Genomic DNA, 14264 nt, shown 5'->3' with positions numbered 1-14264 from the left:
TCAAGTTAGGCATGTTTTGAGGCCACACCTCTGCTTAGGCCTCTCCATAAGCACCCACTGCAGCCTCTCAGCTTAAGAAATGGAAGTCTTAGTTGCTGTCTAGGCACACTGTCCAGTACAGCATTTCCTGGATAGTCAAAAGTTTCACACAGTAAGAGATCTCAAACTTACAAAACACATCAGAAAGAGCTACGATTCAGTCCCCTACGAGTCACTGGGTGCCGCAAGAACCTCAGCTTATCCAGGAACAACAACGCTTTCTCTCAGACACAAAACAAATCGTAGCATCATAGAACGGTTTGGATTGGAAGGGACCTTAAAGTTCCAGCCCCCTGCCATGGGCATGGCCACCTTTCAGTAGGTTGCTCCAGCCCCATCCAACCTGGACTTTGAATAAATTAAAAAAGTTTTTGATAACGGTCAGCTTTGTTTAAACTCTCCTATTCTTGTTTCAGAATACTAAGACCCAAAAAAACCTGAGAGGTAGCCTGCCTGGTGTCTTGCTGGCAGCACGTCATTTCAGTAAAACACAAGACACAGAAGGGAATGGCATATTCTAGATGTTGCATGACTATGTTAGTTTTTTTGTCTGCACTGGATGAATTGTGCCAGTACTTCCATATCACTCGACTTCTCCAGAACTCTTCTTGCTCTGATTAAATTTATTAAGGTTTAGAAGTTGAAAGCTGAAAGCAGTAGACATGTTACAAGATTTCTTTCTTTCTCTCCTTTCCCTTTCCCCATTTTCTCACCACCAGCTTAAAAGTTTAACATCAAAGATCAGTTCAGCCTAAATCTGAACCTGGAAAATTTGAAGCTGAAAGAAGCCTGAAGATCAGGCTTCTTTCCTCATAATGGGGTAGCAAAGCTGAGAAAAAGAGCATCTCATCCAACGTGCCATTTCCAATTGCACCTTGAAACAGGAATCTGATCACCTCAGAATCCTCTTCCAAACCTCTGTCAGCTTAACTCTCACTTACCAGTGACAGGAGGCTGCTGATTGCCAGAAATGGGCAGCAGATGCTAATGCTTAACACTGCACTTGAAAAGGGGTGCAGTGCCTATGCACACAGGATGGGTGCCAGGGGGAAGCCACCTAAGGGAAATACTCTACAGGAGTTGTAAAAAAAGGCTGAAAAATTGACACAGTGCTGGATAAAATTAGCTTCTGAAAGTAGAACAAGGAAAAAATGTCACTGCATAGAACACACATCTATTCACTGTCTGCAAGAGAGCACAGTATTTATTTTTTCTTATTATTTCTATCACCATTTATCGCCTGGGTTCTTTATTCCCCAAGATAAGCAAAATTCTCACACTTCGAAGTCAGAGAGTCTGGCACTCTTTAGGACAAGACTGTATCAAAAGAACAAAAATATCAAACCAAGAACAAAGTATCAAAGAAGCTCTGCAGGTACCTTGTGTTTAGAGAGCTCTAAGACAATTGTGCCTCAACTTGCATCCTTAGATAAGCTAAACCGTTTGAAGAGCTGAAGCTTCGTGCCTCTACAGCAGGACATCTTTCCAACCATGCCACTCTGACTGTTGCTAATTCAGACAGAAACGTCTCCTAAAAAGCTCAAAACCTGCTGTCTTTTGCAGAGCTTACATTCTACGGAACCCCCTCATGCATATGTATGTTGTATGAATATTTCATGAGTTCATTTCACTTCTCCCCAAGGGATGTCCTATTTTTTGGAGATGTGTTTCAATCCTCGCTTTCACAGAGATACGGTATCAGGAATTCAAACCAAGAATCATCACATCATTCTCAAAGAGATTCAATTCAGAATGTGTTGGAGATACTATGATCTGGTTGGGGCTTACGTCCCATGGCTTTGCACCCAGCTGACAATTCCTGTCAGATCACGGTTGCTAAGATGAATACAAACCTGGCGTGAAGAAATGCAGATTCTATTTCTTGTCCTTCCCCTAATCAAAGGTTTTTATCCAAAGAGATTTAAGCAGATAGGATTAATCTTGAGAAGCATTTCTTTTAATCCATGAATGTTTTTTGTTAATTCTACAAGGAAGAGATGAACTTGGGAAGGTATTAGTTTGTATGCTGCATCAAAACTTCTAAAACCCCACTCTTCAACCTTTTCAACAGTAAAAACAGACAGCAAGAGCCTCTGAAACTGTTGCTAGTGGTGAGCAACTATGGGCAAAAGAGAGTCTGAATTGAGCTGGTGACAGAGTAACACCTTAGAGAGAAACCGTAATTTGTACGGAATAATTTTGCTGAAGAAAAAAAACCCTTCAGACATGCTTTATTAAGGCTACTGAGGTAAGGACCCACAGACAGAAAAAATACTGGTTTATACACATTTCTCTTGTGGAAAGGAGATCTGACTCCCTCCCCACCCCACTGGAAAAAGATTTCTGACTGCCCTGTTTTTACTGGAGGTTTTGTCAGAAAACTGCAGAAATATTAGGAATTAAGAAGAAATAAAAGGGCAACAAAAAAGCTTTCTTTTTTGGACCACATTTTCTCCTTTGCTCTGACCTACCTCTCTTTCAGACAGACTTCCAATACACAGTCCTGGTAGAAAACCCTTGAGGTTGCAAGGACCTGAGCTGTGATTAACGTCACATCAGTGTTCAACATCTTGTCAAAATCCTCTGCATCTCTTACAGGTTTCTGAGCATTAGAAGGCTGTTTATAAAACTGAATTCAAATTAATTTCACTTATCAAGGATAAAAAGACAAAGTCACAACAAAATCAAACACCCTGTTCTTTTATCTTGGGTTCAATCAGCCTTAAAATTGTCAGAAAGAGCCTTCCACCTTTTCACTCACAGTACTGCTTACATTTGCCTGACATTGCAGGCCCCCTCCTGATTACAGACTTCAGGGAAAGAAATACAATTTGGAATTGGTGGACTCAATACCATGGAAAAGGTCTGACAAGCAGCAGTGTACGAGCTGTGCTTCATGATAGGGTTGTAATCTGTACCCCATCACTCACCCTCTGGCAGGCAGAGATCTGACGTCAGTTCACAAGACTAGAAGCATATTAGGGGGGCAGAATGCAGACTGGGAATGACAAATACTGCTGGTGTTATACGCATGATTTGTGAAACCACCAGTGCATAACCTAGTTGGCCACATACTCAAGAAAGGGGATCTCGGGTTAAACCTTCTCCACACTTACACATTGCTTTAATCCATCCACTCTTCCTACACAGGATAGCAACAATTTCGGCTGCAGCTGCCAACAAACAGGATCAGTAGGACTCAGCTAGGAAATCTCAGCACACGTATTTCTCAAGCTGTTAGGCCATCCTGAGGAGATTCAGAAATAAATTACAAAAACTAACACTTGAGCAAGATGCTACGCTAGAGGCATTACAAAATAGCTATGAGATTCCTTCTTGGAAAGATTCAGAGCAAAAGAAATGCAGCAAGAAAGCTGTAAGACAGCACACAGGTAAAAGATTGATATCAGACTCCCCAGCTGTACTCACTGCAGCTATTCTTTCCAACCTAACATAGTGTTTGAGAGCATCGGTACCCCATGCACGTTACACTGCGCTCCGTATGTGCTGTCAACACACCCCATGGCACTCAGCTCAGCCCCTGCCTAGGTGTTTTCCCAGCAAAACTCAAAAGTGGACAATTCCCTCTGGTTGACAGGAAGGAAAATGCTGAGGATGCACAGGGAGGAAGCAAAGGGCAGCTAATAACCCAAGTCCACACAACTCAGGACACAGGGCTGTCAACTCAAACCGGAAAGCACTGGTGCAGGCACACAGCAGGGCACAGGGTTTAGCTAAGTGTGCAGGGAGTATTCCCAAACAACAGCCTTTTCCTTGACAATGCCAGCTTCCAGGGCGTTTTTCTTCTGTTATAAAAAGAAGACGACTCCTGTACCTGCAAAGCCAAAGCTGCTCTTACAGGCAAGGTCTAAAACCTCAGACTGGTTTAATCCATTGCATCCTAGTTCCCAGAGTGGGCCCTGAGACTTCTGACATTTGGCAAGCGGCTGCATAACCTTCACTACAGATCTTTTCAGAGATACACAACTAAATTTATGGTATTAAGTTTTACCAGAAGCCTGAAGTGCTGCAGAAAAGCATCACATTCATTTCCTGAACACAAAAACACTAACCCCTTAACTATGACCACAGGAGCCAGAAAGGCCACCTGTGACACCCTGTACAAGTCCACATCGCTTCAGAACCGCAAGCACTGAGCAGGACTTTGGAAATTAAGACAAGCAAACAGATCTCTCACACGCACCCAATTTAACGCTCCTCAATACTATCGCAAAAGAAATGGTGAAATTCATCAAACCCCGTAGGGTGTGATGTGGTTTGCACTTCTTACACATGTTTGCATTTTGCATTACTATGTCGTTAGCTCTGTTACTCAAATATATTCCCACTGTATTACTGTGTTACTGTATTCCCACTCTAGCTGCTGGGGAAACCATGATCAAGCTGTGAGAATCCTGACTTCAGAGCACAGGAAATCACAACCACAAATTACATTACGTTTTCTCAACTTGTTTGCTTTCTGTTTCCAGCAACCTGGCCAAGCAGCACAGCAGGGAGAGATGTGATGTACAATTAATGTGAAGGGCAGCAGACACAAACCTCCACTGAGAGAAGATGAAGGCTAGCAGCTAATTGTATTATCCCTTGAATTCTGGTATCCATTCCCTCCATTTGCTTCTTGATTCCTCAGCCATCCACAAAATAAGCAGCACACAAGTATTTTAAAGCACTGCTTCCCATTGAACTTCAGAGGAGCAGAAGCACCATCTCTCCATACTGGAAAGAGACAGGCATGAAATCTGATTTGACAGACACAAGGCAAACCTAAATCGTCCCTCCCTCTGTCCTGCTTAATGATTTAGTTCTGGGCTTAATCTGTACGAACACTGACTTCCTGCATACAAACTAACAGATCTTAACCTTATGTTAAAGGAATAACTGTGAACACTCCTACAGAGCCATCAATAGCCCAATGTGCCACAGCTTTGTTCAGCCAACCTCAGAGCATCACAAAGCCCAGGCAAGTTCCACCAGTCAGGAAACTTCCCAAACTCACTCAGATCATCCCACACCCTAGGGGTGGGAAAAAAACCCCAAACACTGGGTTCATTTGCTCTCTCAACACCTGTCGAGTCCCATCCAAGCAAGGAGGTGTTTTTAGGTATGTAAGGAGACTAACAGGCCCACCTGGTACTTCAGCAGTTACGTACCAGTCACTGGGGAGGAGGCTCAGAAGAGCACAGAAATGTTTCTCTGTGACACTAACACACTTGAACAGGGGAACCGTCTGCACAGGCAAATGGGACACATCAGGCAGAAAACAGTCTGCAGACAGGATGACTTTCATGACTCCTGTCACAACACTCTAGGAAAGAGCCCACTTCCAGCATAATGGAATGTCACTCAGACATGTGGAGAAAGGAAAGCTAAGGCACTATCTCAGTGGACAAAGCATAACAGGGTACTAGGAAAATGAGGAACAGAACTCACCTAACACTCAGACCAATGCCCTCATTCACGAGCAAATCACAAGATCTCTGAAGATAAGGCAAGACACAGGGATACTTGACAGCACTAGCTTTTAAGATAATAAAGATGTTAAGCTCAAAAGAGAGAGTCTAAAAAGCAAAGAGGTTTTAGATTAAATAATTACCGTAATCCCCCAAATCAGATTAGAAAATTTTAAACTGCACTTAGATTGCTTTCCTACCCAAGGGAGGATGAGGTCCTTCTTTACCACCTTCATCCATGATACTCCTTCATTTTCTCTAACACAGGTACAATTTAATCCCCTTGCTCTCTCCAGTCTCCTTGCAGGAACTCCCAAACACACTCACCCCTATGCTCTGCTGCCTGCTAGCTCCAATGGAGATGCCCTCTTGCCGACTCCTGCTTTGCAAAAAATCTTCTCCACAAGGTCTTCTGAAACAAAACAGCTTCAAATGCGACACCATCAGTCTCTCTCCGACCTCACTCCCTCGTATCTTGTCCCACCGCGTCATTCTCTTCTGATTTCTTGCCCTGTGTCTCTACCTCTGTGTAATTTCTATCGTAAGTCTTTTGAAGGATGCACCTCTGCTCTTCTTGTAGTATTTCTCAGACACGTGAGATGGCTTTTTTTCCTTTCGCCTCTTGATTGATAATTCCAAACCAGAGACAGTGTAACTCAAGTCTGTCTCCTGAACCACTTATCCATCTAAACTGTAAACAGGCCAACACTATTCTCTGAAACCATTTACAACCCAGCTCCACACTGGCTATCAACGTTAATCACACCCTCCCTTAGGTCACCCAAATGTGTAATCCACCGATTATCTCCGAATTCTCTATCGCATACACAGAACATACACCTCGCAGTTTCTCCACTGAGATTTTGGATAGGATTTTTTCATCCCAAGAGTGAGAAACCAGAACGACACCCCCTGGTCTCCACCACAGATGACTCTGCAGAGCTCTCCACGTACAGCCCTAAGTAATGGGCACACTCTCCTCCCACTGCTCAGTCTTTGTTCATACTAGCATGCCTGCCTTGTCCTTCTCAACTCATTCAACCCATTTCATTCCCATCCTTTCCAATCTATCAAGTTATTTCACGTATACCTATGCAAGCCTTCCTTCTGTAGCAGCTCTGAGCTCAGGCAGAAAGGTGCCCACTCCACTTAAATTACCTCATAGGCCACCTCTTTTCTAAAGCGTGCAAGACTAAACCCTACTTGTCCCGCACAGCCAGAACAGGAGAAGGGAGGCCCGGGAGAACCGGGAGCTGCAGAAGAAGGGCCAGGAGCAGGGAGCCCCAGCAAAGCCCGTGCCCGTGCCCGGCTTCTCCCCGGGGCAGTCCAACCCCAGCACTAAACCGAGCACAAGTCCCAGGGAAGCGGCACCAAGTCCCTCCCGCCGGGCTCCCCCCCCACCCCGGGACCTGCCGCGCCGCCCGGACCCGGCGGAGAGACACGGACACGGACACGGACACGGACACAGCATGCGGCGGCCGCACTTCCCGGGCACTCACCGCTTCCCGGCACCGTGACACAGACGACCCCCATCAGAGCTCCCCGCACTTACCGGGCGCCGCGGAGCGCGGCCGTGCGGCGGCGTGGCGGGCAGGGAGCGGCGCCGGGCTCCTCCTGCCGGGCCACCGCTGCCTGCGCGCCGGAAGCACCGGCCTCCACGGGGCGTCACTTCCGCCGGGCGGGGCCCCAGCTCCGAACACAACCAAGCCCCAGAAGAGGGATGAGGTGAGGGAGGGGGTCGAGCCGCGTAAGTGCTCTCAGGAGCCGCTCTGGGCCCGGCGGAACCTCAGCCGGTAGCAGCGCTCGATGGGGGAAGGTCCCGCAGCTGCTGCCGCGCTCCCGACCTGCCCCGCGCTCACCGCCCCCAGCATCCCGGCGTGCCTCGCGGCCCGGCCCTGGGGTAAAGGTCGCGGGGTGGACGAGGCGGCAGAGATTCGGCGGAGACGCAGCGTCCTGGCCCTGTTCTTCACCCAGCGCCGCCATGGCGGAGCAGGCGCAGCCCATCAGCCCCGTGAAGAACTTTTTCGCTGGCGGCTTCGGGGGGGTCTGCTTGGTGTTCGTGGGGCACCCGCTGGACACCATCAAGGTGAGGCAGTGGGTACCGACGGGGCCCGGTGCCGTGCGGTGCGGTTCGGTTCGGTTCGGTTCAGGCCGTGGCAGCCGGCGGGGACTACGGTTCTGGGCGGGCACTGCGCGGGGAGAAGCACGGCTGCCTGCGGGCGGTGGTGGGAGGACTACGTATCCCGACGTGCACCGCGCGGAGGGAGGCTGGACGGCTTTAAGGTGCCTGTGTACCTCGTGGGGCCGGTAATGCGCCGGGGCGCCCTCTGCCGGTGCGGAGGCCGCCGGGTCCCGTTTATAGCTGGTTTGTGGTAAACGTTAAAACAAGGGCGTCGGTGTTTTTGGCGTTGGAAGGAGTCGGGAGGTGAAGCTGATCCCGTCAGCACCGGGCTGCGGCGGGGACCCGGCCCTCTGGGTCAGGAGACGCAGGGCAGACACATGGAGACAAATGGGGTGCAGAAGGAGGGTGCACACACACACACACACACCCCCCCCAAATGTGTGAGGAAGTGGAGCAGTGACACGACATTAGCTCTCAGGTAATGAGGTGGGGGTGTTATCCTGATGTCATCCCAGCGATTAATTCACTGAATATGTTAATAGTTAAATGCATTAAAATTCAGTCTCTTCTGCAAAGGGTGAAAGTGGTGTCAATCTCTAACGCCATCATAAAGTCCAGTCACAAAGCTTATTTTGTAACAATCATATCATCATAACATAGAATGGTTTTGGCTGGAAGGGATCTTAAAGCTCATCCAGTTCCAGCCCCCTGCCCTAGGCAGGGACACCTTCCACTAGATCAGGTTGCTCCAAGCCCCATTCAACCTGGCCTTGAGCACTTCCAGGGATATATTTCATATAGAGGTATTCTCAGAATTAAAATTTATACAGTAATATTTAATAAAATATTGGTTTCATATCTCATCTCACTAGGTCAGACTGCAAACCCAGCTGAAGCTGCAGCCTGGTCAGCCTTTGCTCTATTCTGGGACCTTTGACTGCTTCAGAAAGACTCTGGTTGGAGAGGTACAGTGTTAGCATGTCATCTGCAGCGCCTGCCAAAAACATCAGTTGTTTCTGTGTGTGGCAGGAATGGAATCGTGTGGGAATGTTGCCCTCCTGGAGACTACACCATTCTGGGGTTACCAGCTGGAGTGGTTCTAATCCAAGTTTATAGATGGGTTAAAAAATTTGTGGAATACTTGTCATCCACATGACCTCCATGTGTATGTCTCTATTTTGTTAAACGCTTTTGGTTCAAAATAGCATGCTATTAATGCCTGAAGTTATAGGCTGGAGTGAATGTTGGCAGCTGTTTGCCAGCTTTGTTGTTGCAGTCAGTGGAATCTTGCTGTCTTTGGTATTTGGAGTTGTCTCTGGAAATGCTGATATAGGCAGAATATCAACTTTGTTGATACAAGTAGTATTTTTGCTTTTTTCTATAATGTGTTATACCGCCTGCAAGAAGGCAGAGGAGCATTAATAGGCAGTTTTATTTCTCTTTCTATTTGGTTTTTGGATAACAGAGGGACAGTTATGTTTTGTAGCAGTTTTGTTCAGTTTTCAGAAGGTGGACAGTGGCTTTCACTCCTGAATCAGCCCTATCACGTGATTGAACCCTAGTCTATTTTGGTTTTAGAAGGACAGGCAGCCTTGGTTTAAAGTCTTGTAAGTGACACAGAACCTATTTTTCTGCTTCACAAGTTTTCCCAGCAGCTATTTACCACTTAGAAACAATGGCTGTAAAGCCCAACTGTTGGTTTACTAGTCTGATTTCTAACCATTGGATCTTGTTGGGTAACTAAGGTCTGCCTCATATCCAAAATCTTCTTTCATGATGGTATTAACAGGTTGTTATGCAACCAAAATAAATCTTGTTTCCCTAGTCTCTCCTACAAAGCACTGAAATGCTTTTTTAGCCCTGAATCTCCTGTGTTTTTTAACACCCCTGCTGAAGCACAGACATTAGAGCCGAACCATAATAATAGCCTTTTGATGTGAAGTTCGAAGGAATGCCGTCTCTCAACTCCTACTCAATACTCATCAATTTTTATGAGGAAAACTATTAAACCTCCCTGCCAAGGCCTTTTTTTTCCCTCTGGGGGAAATGGAAACGGGGAACTGCTCACAGGAAGGTTGAGCAGGAGTGTCTGATCTTTCTCAGCCACATCCAGTTTAATTACAGTCAGTTGTGCCTATAAGAGTACAGACACGTACTGAGATACAGTAATTTATTTTGGGAGAGGAAAGAAAGGGGTGGACAGACCAGCAAATATTTAATTTGTGCATCTAGCCTTTATCTAGAAAGATAACTCCTTTCTGTTAGATAAAGTTCAGTTCAAAGGCAAGATAAATGAAATAACTGCTGCTGCTGGGGTCAGCATGAGAAGTTTTCCATGTGTGTAGCCTGCTGAAAGGAAACATCAGGAGTGTAAATTTGTATGCTGAAAAGGTTTTGACTTGGGGACAGAAAAAAACAACCCAACAATTTGCTCTTGAACTCGTTTCAAATTCGAGTTTGTGTGGGGAGTGAAGTTGTTCAGGTTGGTCTCCTTGGATCTTCCTTTATTTAGAGAGTGAATCCAGCATTCTCAGGCTCAGTGTCAGGATTTTACACTACTGCATTTGATGACTTGTTAATAAAGCACACTTATGAATAAGACTTGCAACGAAATCCTTAGGACTATTACTCTGTTGGCTTTCAACTTAATTTCCTCATACTTGAGATATAAGTACAGGATGACCAGTACTGGAACAGGAGGGTATAAGTGGTGCCTGTGTTTCCCAGGAAGGACAACTTTCCCTTGTAACAACCGCTGAGCCTCAGCTAAACATGTATCATTACAAATGAACAACAGACCCCGTTATTCCTGTGATTAATTTGGTTGTATGACTGACACTGTATTGTAGCTGTTCTCTTCTCAGTAAGTTGATGTTTGCAAAGTATGCAAAACCAATTAATTCTTGTGATATTGTTTCTTGCAGGGAGTCTGAGGCTTATACAGAGGAATGGCAGCTCCTATTATCGGAGTGACACCCATGTTTGCTGTGTGCTTCTTTGGATTTGGCTTGGGAAAGAGGCTCCAGCAGAGAAAACCTGACGACGTTTTGACGTGAGTTGCTGAGTTAATCAGACACTTGGGAAAGGCACTCCAAAGCTCTTGCAGGCTGCTGCATTGTTGCATGTTGAGTGTGATGTAAATTTGTCTCCTTTCCTAGGTTATAAATATAGTTCTAAAAATTAAAACACTTGTGTTTAAATGCTTCTGGAAGCGTGGGTCTGATAGCACAGGCTAAAAACAGACAGCATGTGGGCAGGTGCTGTGCAATTCCCTTTCTACATGAGAAAGAGCCATTAAGGAACAATTCTGGTTTAGATGGGTACAGTATGAGCTACATAATGATTGCCTGCCAACAGTCTTCGTTCTAACAGAAGCTGTGAGAGAAATAAATTCATGGCCAAGCGGTCTTGACAGCGTTCACAGTACTGGTTCTGTTTCCCCTGTTAGCTGTGACTCTTGCTGTGTCCTTACATCAGGGTATAGTAATAGCCACAGAAATGTTTCATCACTAGTTTCTGAAGGGAGGTGTTTATGAGCAGCCCTTCTCTCAGGCATGTTTAAGCTTCTGGAAAAGAGGTAGGAAGCTAAGAAAACATTGTGTGGTTTTCTACATGCTAACTTAGGCATGAAAAAAGCCCCCACCTATAAAGTGCTCTGTTAACTAGTTGTGATTTCTAGCTCTACAGGAACAGAGCTGTAGCTTAGCAACATTATATTCTATTATTTGTGCAATACACAGGAGCTCAGTCAGGAATCAGGAGTCCACTGTGTTGAGCCACGTGTGGTGGGGTGCGGAGATGTGGTTTCTCTTGGAGACTTGCCTGCATGGGGACTGCCCAGGTGGTGTGAGTGCATGTGGCTCTGCAGCACTAGCCACTGCTGAGACAGAGTGAGCTTCCTCTGCTCGGGTAGCTCAGAGGGAGCAGTGCTGAGATGCTGGGGCACTGGTCACCCCCTGTTTTAGTGTCCTCATGCGGACAAGGCTGAAGGGTAAGACCGGGGGACAGTACGGAGTGGGCAGTACAAGGAAACAAATGGGCTATGGGCTTATTTCCAGCAGCCTAATTGCCTCAGTTCCTTGTGTTTTATATGCATCATACCAAAGGGATGCTTTAAGAAGCAAGCTGGAGAGGGCAGTGTAGATTTTTGAGTCTTCATGTGGAACTCCTCTCAAGCAGAACAGTGGGAGAGAAATAGATGGTGGAACTGCTGTTGTGCCCAACTGTGCTGTGCTGTGGGTGCAGACTTGACACAGTAAGATAGTGAGCTTGGGACATGAGGCTTAAAAATAAAGGTCAGACTCTTAGCACCGCGGTTATAGGTCTAGAGACAGGCAGGGTGGCAGTGGTTCCCAATGCAGGGAAGATTTGGAAGGAAGGAGATAGAACAGGCTCCTCAGGTTTTGCTCCGTCTTTTCTAGGCCTGACTAATCCGAAGGTCAGCTAGAAAACAAAAGCTCAGTTTGAGCAGGAGGTGCATGTGGAGTGGTGAAGGAGGTCTGAATGGTCAGGAAGATTTAATGGGAATTTAAGAGTAAGGAAAGGTGGAAGAATTAGAAAACCTGAGTAGAACGCCATCTCTTGGGCAAGTGAAGAGAAGCAGGAGATGTGGAATTTAGTTAAATTGAGATGTTAGGTCCTCTTACTAGAGGAGGTAGCAGGAGGTTGGACTTGAAGATAAGTTTATGATGCTTCTGTATGGAACTTCTGTCACAGAGACTTTGCCATGTGAAAGCAGATGTGGAATGACTGAGATGAGAGCATCGATGCTGGCAGAGGCTGGAGTGAGGTACTGAGAGGTTACAGAAAGGAGGCTCCTGGCTGCACAAGTAGGAATAAGCATGGAAGCTGAGGTCACTGAGAAGTGTGGGAGACTGGAGGAGGAAGAGACTGCTGGGAATAAAAATGAATGGGGAATGCTGTAGTAAAAATATGCAAGTATAAGGAATACTAACAAATACAGCAGATATGAAGAGCCGAGTTATAGTTGCTGTGGGAACCAGCATGTTGAATCCTAGAGATGTTAAATATTTAGCTCTAATTATGCATTGATGAGGCACTTCTGCACTGATCAAAAGCAGTGGATTAATTTCTAGTTCCACTACTACTGTGTGGAACAGCATAATCTGGTGATAACAGGTGTCTTTCTGCCCTTCGTTTCTTACGTACTGTGTGTGTCAACATCTTTTCTGTTTCCTCGGGCAGATATCCTCAGCTGTTTGCTCCTGGCATGTTGTCAGGTGTGTTCACAACAGCAGTCATGGCTCCAGGAGAGAGAATCAAGTACAGGTAAGGCATTGGATGGTGGTGATCAGAATTTAATTTTAGGGGTCTTGTCTTTCCATACCGGGAACTTCTTTGGTTAGTGTATTTGTTCTGTTTTTTGACAGGAGACAACTGCCATTTAATGCAACTGTGTCACGCAGAAGCATTATACAAACTCACCGTGACGGTATAAGTACACACAGCATTCATTGCTCTAGCCATTTTACAGAGCACAAACACAATACTATCTAGTACTGGCATTGGTAGATGCCTTGGTTCACTTCAAAGTCTGGAAAAGTCTGTTTTTTTTTCAGTATGGAAATGTTACCTTGACAGGTTCCCAACACAGAACTAAGGAATGCATTCCAAAACACATGAAATGGTGCCGTGATGATACATTAGAACCTTTTCTACACATACAAATTAAAAGTGACTTTTTGTCAGTGCAAATGTCGAATTACCTAACTGAGTTCAGTTGTTTCAGGCTTATACTGTGGAAAAAATAAGGGAGAATCTAGTCTCTGCATGCAACAGTAAACAGATCCTCAGCTTGAATGTGAGAGAGCTGTTTGAGGAAGTGACAGAGAGGTTTCATATGCAGGAGTGCCTGTGGGACGAGTATGTGCTCCTTCCTGTCTGGAAACACACACATGGCTTTCTAACTATTAGCTGAATGATTGTTCACCAGCCAGAAACCTTCACTAGTCAGAAACTATCACTTTAATCCTTCAGATCCAGGCAGCTACGGGTGAAACTAAATACAGTGGCTCTTCGGACTGTGCAAAACAGCTGTACCGTGAGGCTGGGATTCGCTGTGTGTACAAGGGGACCATGCTCACCCTCATGAGAGGTAACTGATGGGGTTATCACGATGCTTCTTCTGTGTGAGGTACTTCAAGAGAGGAAGCTTGACATGTTATCATAGATCTCACCGTCCCTTTAGACAGTTGAAGGTGCTGTCACCCTTCTTCCTGTTTTTGCAGTCTGCAGAGCTACTCCAATGCCTCAAAGGGACTGAGAAATAAACATGAGATTCTCAGTGAGGGAAGAAGAGATTAGATGACAAGGATCAGAGGGATATAGAAATTAAGACTGGGAAGCCTGAAGAAATGAGAGACTTCAGGAGAGGAGCAGAGAGAGCAAAGACAAATACAGAAGTGAGCTTTGTGTATTCCTTTTTTTTTCCTTCCTTGGAGAAGGCCTGTGACTGTCTGTTGCTGTATCATGCTGCTTTTGAAGAGGTGATTTCAGCAGTTCTGCTTTCTACCCAGTTGAGTGTGGGTTATTTTGGACTGGGATGTCATGACCCCTCTCACAACAACAACAGAAGTAATTGTGTCAGACATTGAATCCTTCATGTGTTTTGG

General features: G+C 45.8%; 1 protein-coding gene across 1 annotated transcript; it reads left to right on the top strand.

Annotated features, from left to right (window-relative positions):
* Nucleotides 1-7446: 7446 nt before the first annotated feature.
* LOC130599667 (mitochondrial carnitine/acylcarnitine carrier protein-like) lies at nt 7447-13145 on the top strand. Its single transcript, XM_057410340.1, is given in 4 exon segments — nt 7447-7596; nt 8505-8597; nt 10557-10684; nt 12838-13145. Coding segments are annotated over 4 exon segments (414 nt in total). The 5' UTR covers nt 7447-7491; the 3' UTR covers nt 12926-13145.
* Nucleotides 13146-14264: the final 1119 nt, after the last annotated feature.

Source organism: Pezoporus wallicus, unplaced genomic scaffold, assembly GCF_028554395.1.
Source record: "Pezoporus wallicus isolate ANWC-B61680 ecotype Strahan unplaced genomic scaffold, APGP_CSIRO_Pwel_v1 contig_8481, whole genome shotgun sequence".
Classification (NCBI taxonomy): domain Eukaryota; kingdom Metazoa; phylum Chordata; class Aves; order Psittaciformes; family Psittacidae; genus Pezoporus; species Pezoporus wallicus.
This window is presented reverse-complemented; position numbering and strand designations above follow the sequence as displayed.